Below are 16,842 nucleotides of genomic sequence, written 5' to 3' on the forward strand. Positions count from 1 at the left end.
ACAGGACCGCTATGTAAATGGTCCCAGCTTCTGGATCCCATCTTGAGGTATGACTGTGCCCTACTCAGCTAAGATGGTGTATAGAAATGCACTTGCTGTATGTGAATGTAACAAGAAAATTATCACATGCCACATTACACCCCTCTTAATACATGTGCAGGCTTCAGCTCCTTTTGCAGCAGCATTCCAGCCCGGACCTTATAGAGGCCTCCTCCTCAATGTGGACTAGGGTCAGTGCTGGGGGGGGTAGAGATAGGGGTGACAGGATTGGAGAGCAGGCATATTACCCCCATTCAAGCTCTGTGGAAGTTCTTGGGAAAAGTAATGCCAGCTTGCAGGCTATATCTACTGTTCTTCAGACTCCCCTTTTTGGGACCCAAGTCAGCCAGCATCAGGGACTTGAGTGTGACTAGTGGTCCGAGCCAGTGGCAGGAGTACAGGGCCTCTGTACAGATGGCCCTGCCCTTCCACAGATTCCAGGGTCTGCCAACTTTGATCCAAGGGCCTACAGAGATTTTCTGGAGATGACTCTCTGCCAAAGAACTGAAGGTAGGAACTGTGGTGAAGAGGAGACTTCTGCCTCACTTCCTCATCCTCTCTATCCCAGACGTTTGCTGGGTTAGGCCTCTGCTCTTGTCAGCTTTCTTGGGTTTGCTGGAAATGGCTCCTGTCCAGTGGGCCTTGGTGGGTTTTTTTAATGATGCTAAGGCAATTTCCACACCCACAATTAAGTTTTATGGTGGAGTTAGGGTTGCAAGCCCAAACCAGTTGTGTGAATGTATATTATCTTACAAGAATATTGGAGTTAAAAAAAAAATTAAAAAAAAAAGACCCAAATAATGTCCCCTTCCCCTCCTCCCTTCCCCTCCCAAAAAATGTTTGAATCACAGGAAATGGTGGAATTAAGGTTCAGTTTGTCAAGCAAGACACCAAGTGACCTGACTTTGCCAGGTAGAGAATTCCTAAATCTTATTCATATGATGACTGTGATGTTTATGGTTTTATTTATTAGAGTGAGATGTAGAACTTTACAGATTCCTGATTAGACACACAGCATGCTAAAGACAGTCATTCCGTAGTCTTCATTAAATGCCTATTCCTACCAGGAGCAGAGAGTAGTCAGCATCTCAGGTGCCTAGGGCTTCAGCCTGAAAGGAGCTATGATTCCATGTGGCTGCTAAGTACCCAAATATTATACACAGAGCTAGCATATCTCTATATGCAACCACGCAAATGCTCAAATAATTAAATCAGAGCACTTTTTTAAAAAGGGCAAAAGTTAGAATGGTGCCAGATATCACACTTCTTATGGCAGACATGTGTGATAACCAGATCTTAGTCCAGTTTCTGTGGTATATATTTTTCATACTCCACATGCAGATAAAGGAACATGGGAGGCTGCCCGCTCTACAAGGCAGAGTTAAGGTAGTTTGGTACCTTGTGTGACAACTACAACAATAATTCTGTTTCCGAGGGTTCTGACTTTTGGGAAGAGGAAAGGGGGGGCCATTTCTTTCTTGTTTTTAACTCTAATGCTCTTGAAAAGTAGTATAGGTTGATATGTATCTACAGCGTAGCTTTACTCTGCCAAAGTCATTTGGGTGTGAACTGAGACTTAAGGAAATGTGTTGCTGTTTGACTCTGCGTGTTATAACTTCTGTGCAGTAACCTCCTACCTTTTGAGCTTGTACCTTTCTTGTTGGTTTACATTTTGGCTGCTACATTTTTTTTTTTTAAGTGTAGCAAGTACTCTTCAAACATTAACTGATATTTTATTTATTTTTAATGCTGAAAGGCACTTTATGAAGTAGTATCTTCTTAAGTGAGGCTTAAATTGCATCTTCAGTAAGCAGGAGGGCTCTGAGTAAGCAGCAGATAGGAAACTTTCAAAGGTTTAATGACTTTAATTATCCATCAAGATGTTTTTAGGAGGGGGGAAGAGAGACCTTTGTGGAAGCAATGAGGCTTTGCCCCACAACTTTAAAGAGTTCTCTTTATTATTGTGGGGTGGAAGACATGCAGCTGCCTGCTCCTCCCTCTCCTGCAGTGCAGGTGCGAAGGTTTCTCTTGCTTAGTTACCTTCACAGAGCTAAGGGAAAGAGCTGAAAATCAGATGAAGAATATGCCTGTGTTCAGGCCCCAGCCTGCTCACACTCGCTTGCTTCTCAACAAAGTGCTGTGGTTTTAAAAACTAGGGACGGGGGAAGGAAAGGAACCAGAAGGGGAGAGGCTGCGGTGGAGGCAGGGGAAGAGAGAGAGAGACTGCATTCTGTGGTGTGTTTGTGGCTTCCACTCTTTGATCTCTTGCCAGGGAAACCTGGAAGGTCAGGCCAAGTGACAACTAAATTATGGAGAGTGGAGTTGAGCAGAATGCTGGAATGGGATCCATAGTGTATGCATGTGTATTGTATGTGTAAAAGCACTCTGCCCGCATCCAAGTCCGCTCTAACACCCACTTATATCTCCACATCTGAAGCTTTCATATCTCACTGTTGAACTGAATTACACTTCCTTTATATTTACTGTGAGGAGAGCCCCTTTTTCTAATCTGCTTCTTGTGGTTCTATTAAGTTGGTAACTTGGTCAGAGACTTGATTTTAGTGTCTGTGTAGATGGAATGAGTCAGACTCTGTAATAGCTTAGTTCACACATTGGGTCTGTTTTCACCCTTAGGCTCAGAATCTAAACGCAGGCAAAGAAAACAATCCCCAGTCTTTGAAGTGACTGTGCTGCCCCTCACCTTTTCAGCCTTTAGTGTGTGTGTGTGTGTGTGTGTGTGTGTGTGTGTGTGTGTGTGTGTGAGAGAGAGAGAGCAGGGGTGGCAGGTTTGTAGAAATTTTGGTGGTGCCCAGAACACCCCCCCCTTCCTCCGCCCCGCAGGCTCCCCACACACACCTGCCTAAGGCTCTGGGAGGGAGTTCGGGTGCAGAAGAGGTGACATGTCAGGCTCTGGGAGGGAGTTCGGGTGCAGGGGGTGTGAGGGCTCTGGCTCTGGGAGGGAGTTTGGTGGGGGACGGGGTCTGGGATGCAGACTCTGGGATGGAGTTTGGGTGCAGGCTCTGGGCTAGGGCAGAGGATTGGGGTGCAGGCTCTGAAAGGGAATTTGGGTGTAGAAGGGGTCAGAGGTCAGGCTCTGGGAGCGAGTATGGGTGGGGGAGGGGGTCTGGAGTGCAGGCTCTGGGAATGAGTTTGGGTGCTGGGTGCAGGCTCTGGGCAGGGGGCAGGGTGCAGGAGGGGGTGAGGGGTGCAGGCTCTGGGAGGGAGTTTGAGGGTGAGAGGGGATGCAGGGGTGGGGGTGCAGGAGGAAGTCTGGGGGCTGAAAGGTGTGTTTGCAGAGGGGGTGTGGGTGCAGGCTCTGGAAATGGATGGGGGGTTCGATGCTTACCTGGGGCACCCTCTCCGGCAGCAGCTCCTAGGCGGGGCAGGCCGGGGGGGGTCTCCTCATGCTGCTGTCTCCAGGCACCGCCCCTGCAGCTTCCCATTGGCCACAGGGGCGTTTGGGGTGGGGGCAGCGCCCAGCGGCACAACCCCCTCACACGGGCTGCAAGGACCTGCTGGCAGCCACGTGGAATGAGCACGCAGGAAGCCGCTCAGCCCCGCTGCGCTGCTGGGTGGCGGTGGGAGCCCCCGGGCTGTTTTAAATCGCCTGGGGGCGGCAGGTGGGGCCGAGGGGAAGCGTGGGGGGAGTGTGTGTGGGCGGGGGAGGTAGGAATCTTTGCTGGAGCCAGGCCCCTGGGACAGGAATATTCCTGGTGCCTGGGCACCACGGGCCCATAGAACTCACCGCCCATGAGAGAGAGAGATGTAATTTCCTTTGGAATGAAAAGTTTCAGTTTGAAAACAGGGCACTTTTTGAGACAGGGCTTCCAGTCCCCAGTCCGTAGACTGATGGAGGGTTACTTGTGTCATACTTTTGACTCATGCTTCGGGAACAGTAGCTGACCAGCATGCTTGTTAGCCTTGTGCTTGGGTGGCCAGCTTTATGGAAATAGGAATAACAAGGGTGGAGAAAGGGAAAAAGCGACAAGTGAGAATTAAAAGTAAAGTTGACTTTTCTGCCTTTGCCTGGGGCCTAGCAAAATCCTGCCTTTGCCTGGGTGCCTTGCCTGCGAACCCCTGTGGCACTTCGCTTGATACCGGCTGCCAACTAGACATCAAGCCATTGATCATTACCCATTGAGCCTGACAATCTAGCCAACTTTCTATCCACCTTATAGTCCATCCATCCAATCCATACTTTTTTGACTTGCTGGCAAGAATTCTGTGGGAGACTGTATCAAAAGCTTTGCTGTATCTCCTGGACCAGGGCCGTGGTCCTATGTTACTTATGCCCCGATACCACTATTAAGGTTAGGAATTAAAGCTGGTATTGTAATATGTTCCTGGGACTCACTTTCTGTAATGAGCTGAGTGCTTTAAAGTTTATGCAGAGAAGTTGGATGTGGGGTGGGGGCACTCAAGTCAGGATGTCAGCTGTTCTAATCTTGTTCCTGGCAAAGTGGTTGGATTTATGGTACCATTGCTCAGCAGCTCTATAAGTAGGTGCTGCTTTGTGGACTAATACAGCAGCATTTCTCAGCTTTTACTCTTCACGTAGCTGTAACATCCCTTGGTTCCCCCAAGTCTCATGCCAGCCAGCCTAGAAAATACCAGTTGTGCTGTGCTGAGCCTCTCATTTGTCTGTGGAAGAGGAGCTTGCTATTGCAGTGGTGCGCTAATGCTGCAACATGCAGTAGATATTGTAACATGCTATCTGGAAATATGCCACAGGGGTGTGTGGTGCCCCACAGGTACTCAGATGCTAGTAGCTGGAGGCATTGTGGTTCTTTGTCATCTTCAGCTTACAGAAAATATAGGCGTAAGAGTTTGACATTCAAGAGCTACTGGGCCTCTTTGTTCTTTAGCATGTACCGGGGGAGAAAAAGTCAAGATGCAGCAACCCAAAATTGTACCTAATGAGTCTCAGGATCAAATAATTATAAATTTCTCAAGTCTGCAGAGTACTCCTTATAACTAAAAGAAGAACCTATGAATAAGATCTTGTCTACACAGGGACCTCAGGAAATTTAATTCAAATGAGCTAAAGCAGTGAATTTAAAGTGGATTAATTAAACTGCATGAAACCTCTGGGTGGATGCTCTCTTTCAGAGTCAAAGTGGCTTCTAACTTCTATGATTCTGTGCTACAAGACAGTGATAAGTGACCAAACTTTGTTTTTGGTAATTTATTGGGTTACCTACTGTAAATCTGCTTGTTCACCATTCTATGCAAAATGAACCAAACCCAGACACACTTCAAAAGTATAATAATCTCCAGAGATCAAAAGCTCTTCACATGTGACCCGTGCACACTGAGAAAGAACTGCTTTCTAATAGGCTCTAAAGTCTACATCCCTAAAACATTTGAGCAAGTGCTGGGCATCTGTGAGAGAACCCTTCTGGGCAATCCTGGGTGAATTGCCACTTCACTGGCACATCTCCATGGCAAAGAAGAAGAGCGTTACTAGATCAGATTCCTTTTTGCTCTTCATTCCCAACAGCTATTAGCGATTAGCCAGGTGTTCTGACTTCAAAGGAGATAAATATTTGCTGGGCTGAGGCAGAGACCCTTTCTTGGGAGCTGGTTTCCCTCAGGTGCTGTCTGATGTGTTTTATTAGGTTTTAAATGAAAACTCAATAAAGAGAGAATGGAGCAGAGAAAATGACCAGTTACACCTTCACGCTTGCAGCCAATTTTTTTCATGTAGTAAAACCTCAGTATTACTCCATAAAAGGCATGTTTGTACCATCTGTTTATTTCCTGTTGGATTTAAACACCTGCTGCGTTGGTCTCTCTACAAAGGGTCAGGGCCCTGTGATTTCTCTCTGTTACCGTGACAGTTGTTGTTTTCTGGAGGAAGCGGGGGAAACCTAGTCCTTCATGGATGCGTGAATGGGAGGTGTAGCGCTGATTTGTTGTAGGAAGTTACAGGACAGCATTTCAGTCGAGGTTGCAGAGACACTTACAGAAGCTGCAGTGAAAGGTGACTGCAGCTCCCATTTCACTATCCCAGAGGATTTTAATACATACAGGTTTCAGAGTAACAGCCGTGTTAGTCTGTATTCGCAAAAAGAAAAGGAGGACTTGTGGCACCTTAGAGACTAACCAATTTATTAGAGCATAAGCTTTCGTGAGCTACAGCTCACTTCTGCATCTGAGGAAGTGAGCTGTAGCTCACGAAAGCTTATGCTCTAATAAATTGGTTAGTCTCTAAGGTGCCACAAGTCCTCCTTTTTTTTGTTGTTAATACATACAGTGTCCCCGGCTGGCTCTTGGTCACTCCAATTCTGAATTATGGTCCCTTGGTATAAACCCTTCACAAATCAAATAGAATCGATCTTCTGTGGGTGGAGATGCTGCATGCAGTAAGACTGACCTCTAGTGGACAGACATAGCACTGTCCTTTCAAAACATCTGAGGAATACACACACTCACTGGGCAGAATTTGTCACAACTGCAGAGAGAGAATGAATTTAGGAGACTTTAAAGGTGACGTGTAATGGCCCTGTCTCCTTATAGACCTGCCAAAGGTGAAGCCTTTTCCCTCTTCCTCACTGCAGAAAAGGTTTTCTCCTGGAGCCCCACAGCACTCCCTCCCTCCTATGTGGTCTGTGGAGGGGGCTTCTCTCCAGGTTACTTAATTTTTTCAGTTCTAAGAAATATTTTTTAAAAAGTTTAAATTTCATCTGAGACTATTAACTTGCTCAAAAGGAGCAAGAGTGGGGCTGGGAAGGGCACCATGGATGCCCTGGAGTGGTTGGCTCCTCCCTGCACTAGAGATTCAGTTATCCCTGCATTTGCAGTTGCCTTCTGAATTGATTATATGGAAATAAAAACAACATTTAAATCATGTTTACGTCCTGCCCGGCATGTGAAAGTGGGAAAGAGTAGGCTGCTGTTGGCAGAGGCAGTACTAGCCCCTTGGGGGCCCAAAGCAGGAATAACCCCCCCACACCCATACATACACACTAAGAAAGCAAATAGAGAGCCCCCTGAGCTGTTCAGGGCCCTAAGCATGCCTAGTCTGCTTATGCCTAGCAGTGGCACTGGTTGCTGGGATGGGAAGAGTTAGGGGGCAGAGGGGACATTTCCCTTTTGGGAGGTGTTAAAGGGGCAATATCTTTTTCTCATTGCAGGCAAAGCGGGCAGTGCAGCGAGGAGCCACAGCTGTCATCTTTGATGTGTCTGAAAACCCAGATGCCATTGACCAGGTACAAAGCAGGGAGCCCAGGTTTATCCCAGTCTCTATGAGCTTTACCCTCACTGTTAGGGCTGCTGTACACCAAACTCTCTGAATCGTGAGCTGTGTTCTTTGCTCTCATAATAGAGCTGTCCTACAATAGACACACCTGCTCTTCTCTCTGGGGATGTGGTGTTTGGGTTTTTCCCTCCCACTCTTCAAGCAAGTACCCTGACAGAGGGTGATGGAGAATGGTAAAGCCAGAGAGGTCTGTCTTGTTTCCTACTTTTTAATCTGCTGCATTTCTATTTACTCTTTTTCCGGTGGAGGGGGTGAGGTCCCAGGAAAGCAGGGAGGTGAGTACTCCCTTTTGCCCAGCATACACACGCACTAAGTACCACCTCAGCCTTTTCACTCCTTTTTTTGCGACACTGTTGTAATCCATTGCTGTGTTGTCTAGGATGCTCCCTTCACCCCCCTCATCTCAAAGGGAGAGCTTTTGATGTACAGGGTGGAAGGGATGCTTCAGTGTAGTGCCCGTTAGCAGCAGCCACTGCAGTTCAGGTTGCAAAATGTTTTCTGTTTTATGCCCCTGTTTTCTCACTTTTTGGACTGACATTTTCCAGGCTTTGCCTCTTGCTAGAGGAGTTGGTTTTGAGTGTGTCACTTTTATTCACTTTGGGAGGGTGGGGTTGTGTTTTTGTCAGAAGTTTGAGCAAAATCTCTTCAGCCAGTTCTGAGTTATGGGAGCAGGAAAATACTTTTACAAGTGTGGAAAAAAATTCTAACTATGCTTTTTTTGAACAGGGCTACGACAAAAATAGCTCAAGTATGAAAGTTTAAATTGGGCTTGTGTATAGTCCTCATGGATAAAAGCTTGCATGATTAGGTTTGAAAGAACTTGCTTCAACTCTGGAAGAAACGTGTTTGAAAATTGAGTACAGAGCATGTATATTAGAGACTATCTGCAAGTGGAGGTGTAAAATCTTAAAACAGATCACTTACATGTAACTTAGGTCCTAATTCTGCAACATTTACTTGCATGAGTAAATCTTGATTTTCACACATGGAAGGAATCCTCTACTGTGGAAACTCACTGGCCACAGGAGCAAGTGAAACCCTCAGAATGTTGGTGCCTAAACTGCTCTCCCTATATAAACCTTCCAACTGCCTCCTCACAGGCCCATTCTGCTGCTTCCATGCCACAGCATACAGCTTCTCACTAGCTCTGCTCTGATCTTGAGGATTTAGCCCCGCACCCAGAGGTTCTGTTGACAGCCTTCCTTTCTCTATTCTCCTGATATTCTTGTTTTTCCCCATCGTTAGTCTGTTTCTGGGCCAGCAGGGGTAGTGGTGTCACCTGGATGCAGACATGGTAGTACAAAAATAGCGAGCAACAGCCCTGTGGGAGGTCACTGCTGACCAGGAAGGGTCCTGCAGGGGTGGATGACGGACTGAAGTCAGTGCTTCACTGCATGCTGCTCCCCTCACTTCAGGCAAGGGAGCAGTCAGGTTCCAGGAGAAAGTGGAACGATATCCAGTACAGACATGGACAGAGCTAGGGCCCGTGGGACGTGTGGTCAGAATCTGCTCAGTGGGAATCTGCCCTATGCTTGCATGATGGCTGGGCCATCAAATCCAATGCCCCAAATGCCCATCACCAGATTCAGTACTACCACCCTTGACAACCACCAGTGCCTTGGAATCGTTCCTTTCAGGGATATTACTCCACCTGAAGACACTGGTTTCCTTAATGTGGTGCTTCATGTGTGGTCACGTTACAGCCCCTGGTCAGTGCTTTAAAGATATTATAGGATGAGTCTGCACCTGCCACTTCTTTGTTGAGCCACCAATTTTCTTATCAAGCTACTCTGGTGATCTCTGGGAATACGTCCTGAGCATGGATCCAACTGACCCCCACAAATTTTTCCCTGTCCTCCTTGAGCTATTCTCCTAGGAAAAAGGTGGCTTCCAAGATGTCCTGATAAATTTTATAGGAAAGCTTCTGAGAGCCTCCAGATAAGTAGTCGTCTTTGTAGAAAAATGAATCCCCTTCTTCCTCTGACTATTCTCCGCAGACTTGGGCTCAGAATCTGGAGCGCTTGGCATAAGGGATATTTAATTAACTTGTCCTGAAAGTAGATAAGGTGTTGGCATTAAGAGAGAACTCAGTGTCCTGACTTCCCTGCTAGTATTCCTCTCTTACGAAAAAGGAAAGCAAGGACGATATATCCTTTTCAGTTCTAACCTCTTTGGAAGAGGTAGTGAGTACAAAATACTTAGTGGAAACATACCAGCATATATGCTACACTACTTGTTGTTTTTTAAATCAACGAAAAGTGGGATAATTTTGGCTTTGCCCATACGGTGGTCTCAGAGATCCTTACTGAAAAAATGCATGTACAATGGTTACTTAAAAGGGACTTTGACACCCTCAGCTGCTGCATCCAGTGCCTTCACATCTAAAGCCTCCTTGTCCTGACTAAAAGCCATGACCCAGGTTTGCAAGAGTAATCTAAGGACGAGAACTCCCTCTTCCATCCCCCCCCCCGCCCCCCAGAAAAGAAAAAGGAGGGCTTCCTGCAAGCCTTTTTTCCTACCCTAAGGCTTCCTTTGATCATATCCTGCAAGCCTAGATTTAATGGATAAGCTCTCAATTTCAGAGCCTGCAAACTCTAAACAAAGAATCCTGCTGTGCAGACAAACACCTGCAAAGTTGATCAGTCATTTTATTCTGCCACAGCCTGCACATTATGTATAGAAGAGAATGGCCCCATTTTTTTCTGTCCCATGATTTGTTACAAGCTTACGTCCTGCTCCCAGATGTCACTTAAAGGGAACTACGATTTGGCCTGTGCAGCTCCGCATGTAGCCATTTCTGTGTCACCTCCTGACAGAGGTTAAGACCCTGAACTAAAATCCTGTAAGTGGAGATTTTGGGATGGTTATCACTCTGAGTTTGCCTATCCTTTCATGAGGATACCCTTCATGTATATGAGACTCCTTTTGTTCTAGAACATGGTTTTTGTTCTCCTTGGTATTACTATAGCTAGAAAACATATATGATTGCTGTCATGGGAGGTGGTGATCACCTCCAGGGCTTTCCTGTCCCAGGCATTGTTGGATGGCTAGAAGCAGTTTGGTGAAGTCCTTGAAGACATTAGCAAGCTTTTTATGCCTGAGGACCACGTTGATTTTGTACCAATGAGCAAAAGTCACAGGTTCTGAGACCAAACTGCTTGTCATCCCTCAAGGCAAAGCAAGTGTTCTCCTTGACGTATGATTTGTCACATGAGTGCTTTTCCCTGGCACTAGGCTACATGACCGTGGAATAGGCTGGGAACACCTGACCTATCTGGACTGTGACCCCTTGTTATAACAGAAAAAAGTGTGGGACCCTCTCCCATCTAGTCATAAAAAAATGGAGGATGGCTATAACCTCTTGATCTGTTTGAGGCTTTCTGAGGGTCATGACCCTCCGGCTGAGAATCAGTGTTATAGATTTTGTTCCCTCATCTTTAAATTTCAACAGAGTACTTGAAGTCCTAGGGGACAATTTCCAGGGTGAATCAGGCCCAGAAAATTTCCTTTGAGGGGAAAATAAGTGTGTAAGGGTATAGCAGTTACAAGGATAGCTGCATCTCTGTACGCTTCTAGTCAGGCCTTGTGCCTTTACCTATCCCATGGTGGTTCTGTGTCAAATTAGACCGTTTGAATGTACTGCATGTATGTTATCTTGTAACAGGAATCCTTTAGTCTGGATTTTTTTCCCACGCTGTTACATAATATATGCTTAGAGGTTGCTAAGGTTGGGTACTTTAGTACTCAAGTAGGTCTGTGCAGTGGTCCTAGGACACTTATAGGGGAAGCAGTTTGTATGCCAAAATTCTGAGTTTCAGCTATGCTTGTGGCTATGGTTGACGCTTCAAGTTAGTCTCTGCATTACAGAGGATTCCTCCATTACATGAAGACATATATGGTAAATTCAAACTGTCAAACTGAATACACACGTGCATAATTCTTTGCAGATTAAGACTCAAGTGTGTACCTGTTGGTTCAAATAAGCATTAGAAGCCAAATAACTGTATCAGTGAGTTTACAAGCTCTGCTGCTGAAGACAGAAGAACTTATTAGCTCATAAATCAAAGGGCTCACAAGCTAGGAACTTGAATATTGCTGATGAAATGCTTGCTGCATAAATGTTCTACAGCAGAGGTGGGCAAACGTTTTGGCCCGAGGGCCACATCTGGGTGGGGAAATTGCATGCAGGGCCATGAATGTAGGGCGAGGGCAGGAGGTTGGGGTGCAGGAGGGAGTGTGGGGTGTGGGAGGGTGTGCAGCGTGCAGGAAGGGGCTCAGGGCAAGGGGTTGGGGTGCAGGAGGGGTGCGGGGTGCAGGAGGGGGCTCAGGGCAGGGGGTTGCGGTGCAGGAGGGATGCGGCAGGGGGTTCAAGGCAGGGGGTTAGGGGGTGCAGGAGAGGTTCGGGGTGTGGGCTTCGGCCCAGTGCCGCTTACCTGGAGCAGCTTTAGAGTGGCAGCAATGCATCGTGGAGCTAAGGCAGGCTCCCTGCCTGCCCTGGCCCCACACCGCTCCCGGAAGCGGCTGGCACCAAGCCCCTGCGTCCCCTGGTGGGAGGAGGCAGGCAGAGGGCTCCACGTGCTACCCTTGCCTGCGGCTCCTTCCCCCGAAGCTCCCATTGGCCATGGTTCCCCATTCCCAGCCAATGGCAATCCCGCGGGCTGTAGTTTGCCCACCCCTGTTCTACAAGCTCAAAAGTCCTCAATTGTTGTAGAAAGCCAAGGAAATGTAAATACAAAAATGGTTAGGGTAACATTAAAACTATATAGTTTAAAAACCACAAGCGGCTTGAAAACGTACACTGCAGCCAAGTTAATATTTTTGGAACATACAAAGTATTTCTATTCTTGTTCTTAAGCATGAAGTTTAATGTATTATTATGCTAAAATATGCACAATTAAAACATACATATTGCAGCTGAGTAAAAATTGCTGTTAAGAGATTAACTTTTACCTTTCCTCACTTCGTGATTTTTAACTGAAAAATTAATTCAGTTTTAAAGAGGGCTGTCAAGTGATTAAAAAAAAATTAACTGCACGATTAAAATAATGAATAGCGCAATTAATCACATTGTTAAACAATAATAGAATACCATTAATTTAAATATTTTTGGATGTTTTCTATAATTTCAATTAGTGTACAGTATATATGTATTGTTGATCACAAATATTTGCGCTGTAATAAACAAAAGAAATAGTATTTTTCAGTTCCCCCATTACAAGTACTGTAGTGCAATCTCTTTATCATGAAAGTTGAACTTACAAATGTAGAATTTTGTATATAAAAAACCTATTAAAAAGCAAAACAATGTAAAACTTTAGAGCCTACAAGTCCACTCAGTCCTACTTCTTGTTCACTCAGACAGACAAGTTTGTTTACGTTTACAGAAGATAATGCTGCCCACTTCTAATTTACAGTGTCACCTGAAAGCAAGAACAGGCGTTCTCATGGCACTTCTGTAGTCGGCATTGCAAGGTATTTACATGCCAGATATGCTAAACATTCATGTTCCCCTTCATGCTTCACCACCATGACGCTTGTTTAAAAAAAAAATGCATTAATTAAATTTGTGACTGAACTCTTAGGGGAGAATTGTATGTCTCCTGCTCTGTTTTACCCGCATTCTACCATATATTTTATGTTATAGCAGTCTCAGATGGTGACCCATCACATGTTGTTCATTTCAAGAACACTTTCATTGCAGATTTGACAAAACGCAGAGATACCAATGTGAGATTTCTAAAGATAGTAACAGCACTCAATGCAAGGTTTAAGTGCCTTCCAAAATCTGAGAGGGATTAGGTGTGGAGCATGTTTCAGTAGGCTTAAAAGAGCAACACTCTGCTGTGGAAACTACAGAACAAGACCCACTAAAAAAGAAAATCAACCTTTTGCTGGTGGCATCTGACTCAGATGATGAAAATGAACATGCATCAGTCTGCACTACTTTGGATCATTATCGAGCAGAACCTGTCATCAGCCTGGACGCATGTCCCCTGGAATGGTGGATGAAGCATGAAGAGACATACGAATCTTTAGCGCATCTGTCATGTAAATACCTTACAATGCTGGTTACAAAAGTGCCAGGCGAATGCCTGTTCTCACTTTCAGGTGACATTGTAAATAAGAAGCAAGCAGCAGTATCTCCTGTCAATGTAAACAAACTTGTTTGTCTTAACAATTGGCTGAACAAGAAGTAGGACTGCGTGGACTTGTAGGCGCTAAAGTTTTACATTGTTTTGTTTTTGAGTGCAATCATGCAACAAAAAAAATCTACATTTGTAAGTTGCACACTTTCACGATAAAGAGATTGCACTTACAGTACTTGTATGAGGTGAACTGAAAAATACTATTTCTTTTATCATTTTTACAGTGCAAATATTTATAATAATATAAAGTGAGCACAGTAGACTTTGTATTCTGTGTTGTAATTGATATCATTATATTTGAAAATGTAGAAAAACATCCAAAAATATTTAATAAATTTCAATTGGTATTCTATTGTTTAACAGCACAACTAAAACTGTGATTAATCACAATAAATTTTTTAAATGGTGATTAATTGTTTGAGTTAATTGCATGAGTTAACTACGATTAATCGACAGCCCTAATTTTAACTCAAGTTTTTAACTTAATTTTATGTTTGTAAAGTGTTTTGAAATTCTCGGATGAAAGGATGCATACAAATGCTATCTTCATTTACCATGGTCTCCTCTCCTTCTCTTGAAAAGAGAATTGCTGGTCTGAAATAAATCTATTTAATGGAATTTTACTGTGTTCTCTTCTAGCTGAACCAGGGCTCAGAAGACCCTTTGAAGAGGCCAGTGGTGTATGTGAAGGGGGCTGATGCTGTCAAACTGATGAACATAGTTAACAAGCAGAAAGTGGCACGAGCAAGGATTCAGCACCGGCCCCCACGGGTGAGACTTAGTGTGCAGTGGGGATTATGTTGCTGTTGCTTCATGTAGCATCTGTTAACAGCATTGATTGATAACATGTAATGTGATGCTTTCCATGAGTGCTGACTGGAGAACAGTTAGTTACTCACTCAAAAAGTATCACTGACTTCCATGGGATTTCTCAAGTGAGTAACATTTCACCAGTGTTAAGGAGGAGGTTCACAGTCTGGGACCTATATTTATTACACAGGGATTGTGGGGGGGGGGGAATTGTATTATAATTGTCCATTAATAAAGAAAACAAAACATTTACATTTAAAAAAAAAAACAACTAATTATTGTATTCTATAGGGATGAACTCCCAGGAAAGCAGTCTGTCTGATGTTAGTGAACATTTCTTGATTACATTTTTCACACATGGATTAACAAAGAAATCTGAGACTTTATTCATTTTCCAGTCTAGAATGGATATTCCCAAGACATCTTGAACACTTCCTACATGTAGTTTATATGAGAAAAGCGAACATAAAAATCAGTGCCAAGTATCAGAGGGGTAGTGTGTTAGTCTGTATCCACCAAAACAACAAGGAGTCCGGTGGCACCTTAACGACTAACAGATTTATTTGGGCATAAGCTTTCGTGGGTAAAAACCCACTTCTTCAGATGCATCATCAGGCTGTCAGATGCATTTCGTTTTTTACCCAAGAAAGCTTATGCCCAAATAAATCTGTTAGTCTTTAAGGTGCCACCGGACTCCTCCTTGCTTTTATAAAAATCAGTGTAGACCAAGTTTCTAGTTCATTTTTACTGTATTCCTAAAGCACCAGCTGTATTAGGAAGCATGACTCATTTGAGCCATCGGTACTTTGCTGAGGATTCAGACATGTTGATTTTACTTGCTTCAGAAATTGAATTATACCAAAAACCCACTGGAGCTGTTGGTAACTGTGATTCACTCTGGTGAAACCTGTTGTTTGTAGAATCAGCATTGAGTTCAGAGCTGCTGTAAACCTTATACTCTAAGGCTGGTCATAACTGTGGCCCATCACACGCTTACATTCCCGTGATAAATGCAACTTCCTCCCATTTTTTTCCTGATTGTTTGCTATATCCCTGCATGTAGAGTACGCCCCTGACTATTCACTGTTAAGTTTATGGCATCTTATAAAATAATATTAGTTGACCTCACTCAAAGATATTGACTTAAGATTTTGGCTCATGCATCAGGGCTCATGAGCAACAGGTCAAGAGAGAGGCTAATGTATCCAGTGGTTTTTTCCAACAATGTAGTTCATGCCCACAGTGCATTCATGGAAATCATAATCATCAAGAAATTAGAGAAGGGGGAAATGGATTTGAAGGGCCTAGGAATGGATTTGAATGTGATCTGCCTGGGGAGGTAAGTTAAACTTCTTCTGTCTTCTTCACTTCTAAGCAACCCACAGAGTACTTTGACATGGGGATTTTCCTCGCCTTTTTTGTGGTGGTCTCTCTCGTTTGCCTCATTCTTCTCGTCAAGATCAAACTGAAGCAGCGACGTAGTCAGGTAAGAGCTGCCTGAGCTCAGGATCAATAATGATACTTTCCTTGCACTCTGACTGCTGTCTCTGCCTCTTCTAGAGAGTTGGGTCAGTGCTGTTGAAGAGAGAGAAGGGTTCAGTGTCTGGAAAAACAATCTTTGTGAAAAGGGTATTATCCAAAGATGCACGGCATTGGAAAAGGTGTGGAACTTTACTAAGAGACCTGCTATACTCTGCTGTGCTTGATAAGTTGTTCCCTTGGGCTGGGAGTGCTACTGAAACTCTGTAGTTATTCCCAGGTGCAGGAGGGAGAGAAATTGATCGGAGTGGTGTTGATGAATTCTAACAAAGGATAGGTTTCAGAATAGCAGCCGTGTTAGTCTGTATCCTCAAAAAGAACAGGAGTCCTTGTGGCACCTTAGAGACTAACAAATTTATTTGAGTATAAGCTTTCGTGGGCTACAGCTCACTTCATCAGATGCATACAGTGGAACATATAGTAAGAAGTTATATATATACATACAGAGATCATGAAAAGGTGGAGTAAGAGGCTAATTAATTAAGATAAGCTATTATCAGCAGGAGAAAAAAACTTTTTAGTGATAATCAAGATGGCCCATTTAGACAGTTGACAAGAAGGTGTGAGGATACTTAACATGGGGAAATAGATTCAATATGTGTATTGACCCACACACTCCCAATCTCTCTTCAAACCCAAGTTAATGGTATCTAGTTTGCATATTAATTCAGGCTCAGCAGTTTCTCGTTGGAGTCCTTTTTTGAAGCTTTTCTGTTTCAAAATTTCCACCTTTAAATCTGTTACTGAGTGGCCAGAGAGGCTGAAGTGTTCTCCTACTGGTTTTTGAATGTTATGATTCCTGATGTCAGATTTGTGTCCATTTATTTCTTTTGCGTAGAGGCTGTCCTGTTTGGCCAATGTACATGGCAGAGGGGCATTGCTGGCACATGATGGCATATATCACATTGGTAGGTGTGCAGGTGAACGAGCCCATGATGGCGTGGCTAATGTGGTTAGGTCCTATGATGGTGTTACTTGAATAAATATGTGGACAGAGTTGGCATTGGGCTTAGTTGCAAGGATAGGTTCCTGGGTTAGTGGTTCTGT

The 16,842-nt window shown here is 44.4% G+C and overlaps 1 protein-coding gene across 2 annotated transcripts in view; it reads left to right on the plus strand.

Moving 5' to 3' along the window:
- ZNRF3 (zinc and ring finger 3) overlaps positions 1-16,842 on the plus strand; it is a 215,875-nt gene that overhangs the window by 186,657 nt on the left and 12,376 nt on the right. Inside the window, exons 3-5 of one of the 2 annotated variants that reach the window (XM_084649360.1) lie at positions 7,176-7,250; positions 14,086-14,217; positions 15,632-15,742. In XM_084649360.1, the coding sequence (XP_084505486.1) occupies positions 7,176-7,250; positions 14,086-14,217; positions 15,632-15,742 (318 nt within the window). The remainder of the gene's footprint in view (positions 1-7,175; positions 7,251-14,085; positions 14,218-15,631; positions 15,743-16,842) is intronic. The other variant, XM_084649361.1, reaches the window with a different exon arrangement.

Source organism: Lepidochelys olivacea, assembly GCF_965140295.1.
Source record: "Lepidochelys olivacea isolate rLepOli2 genome assembly, chromosome: 15".
Lineage (NCBI taxonomy): Eukaryota > Metazoa > Chordata > Testudines > Cheloniidae > Lepidochelys > Lepidochelys olivacea.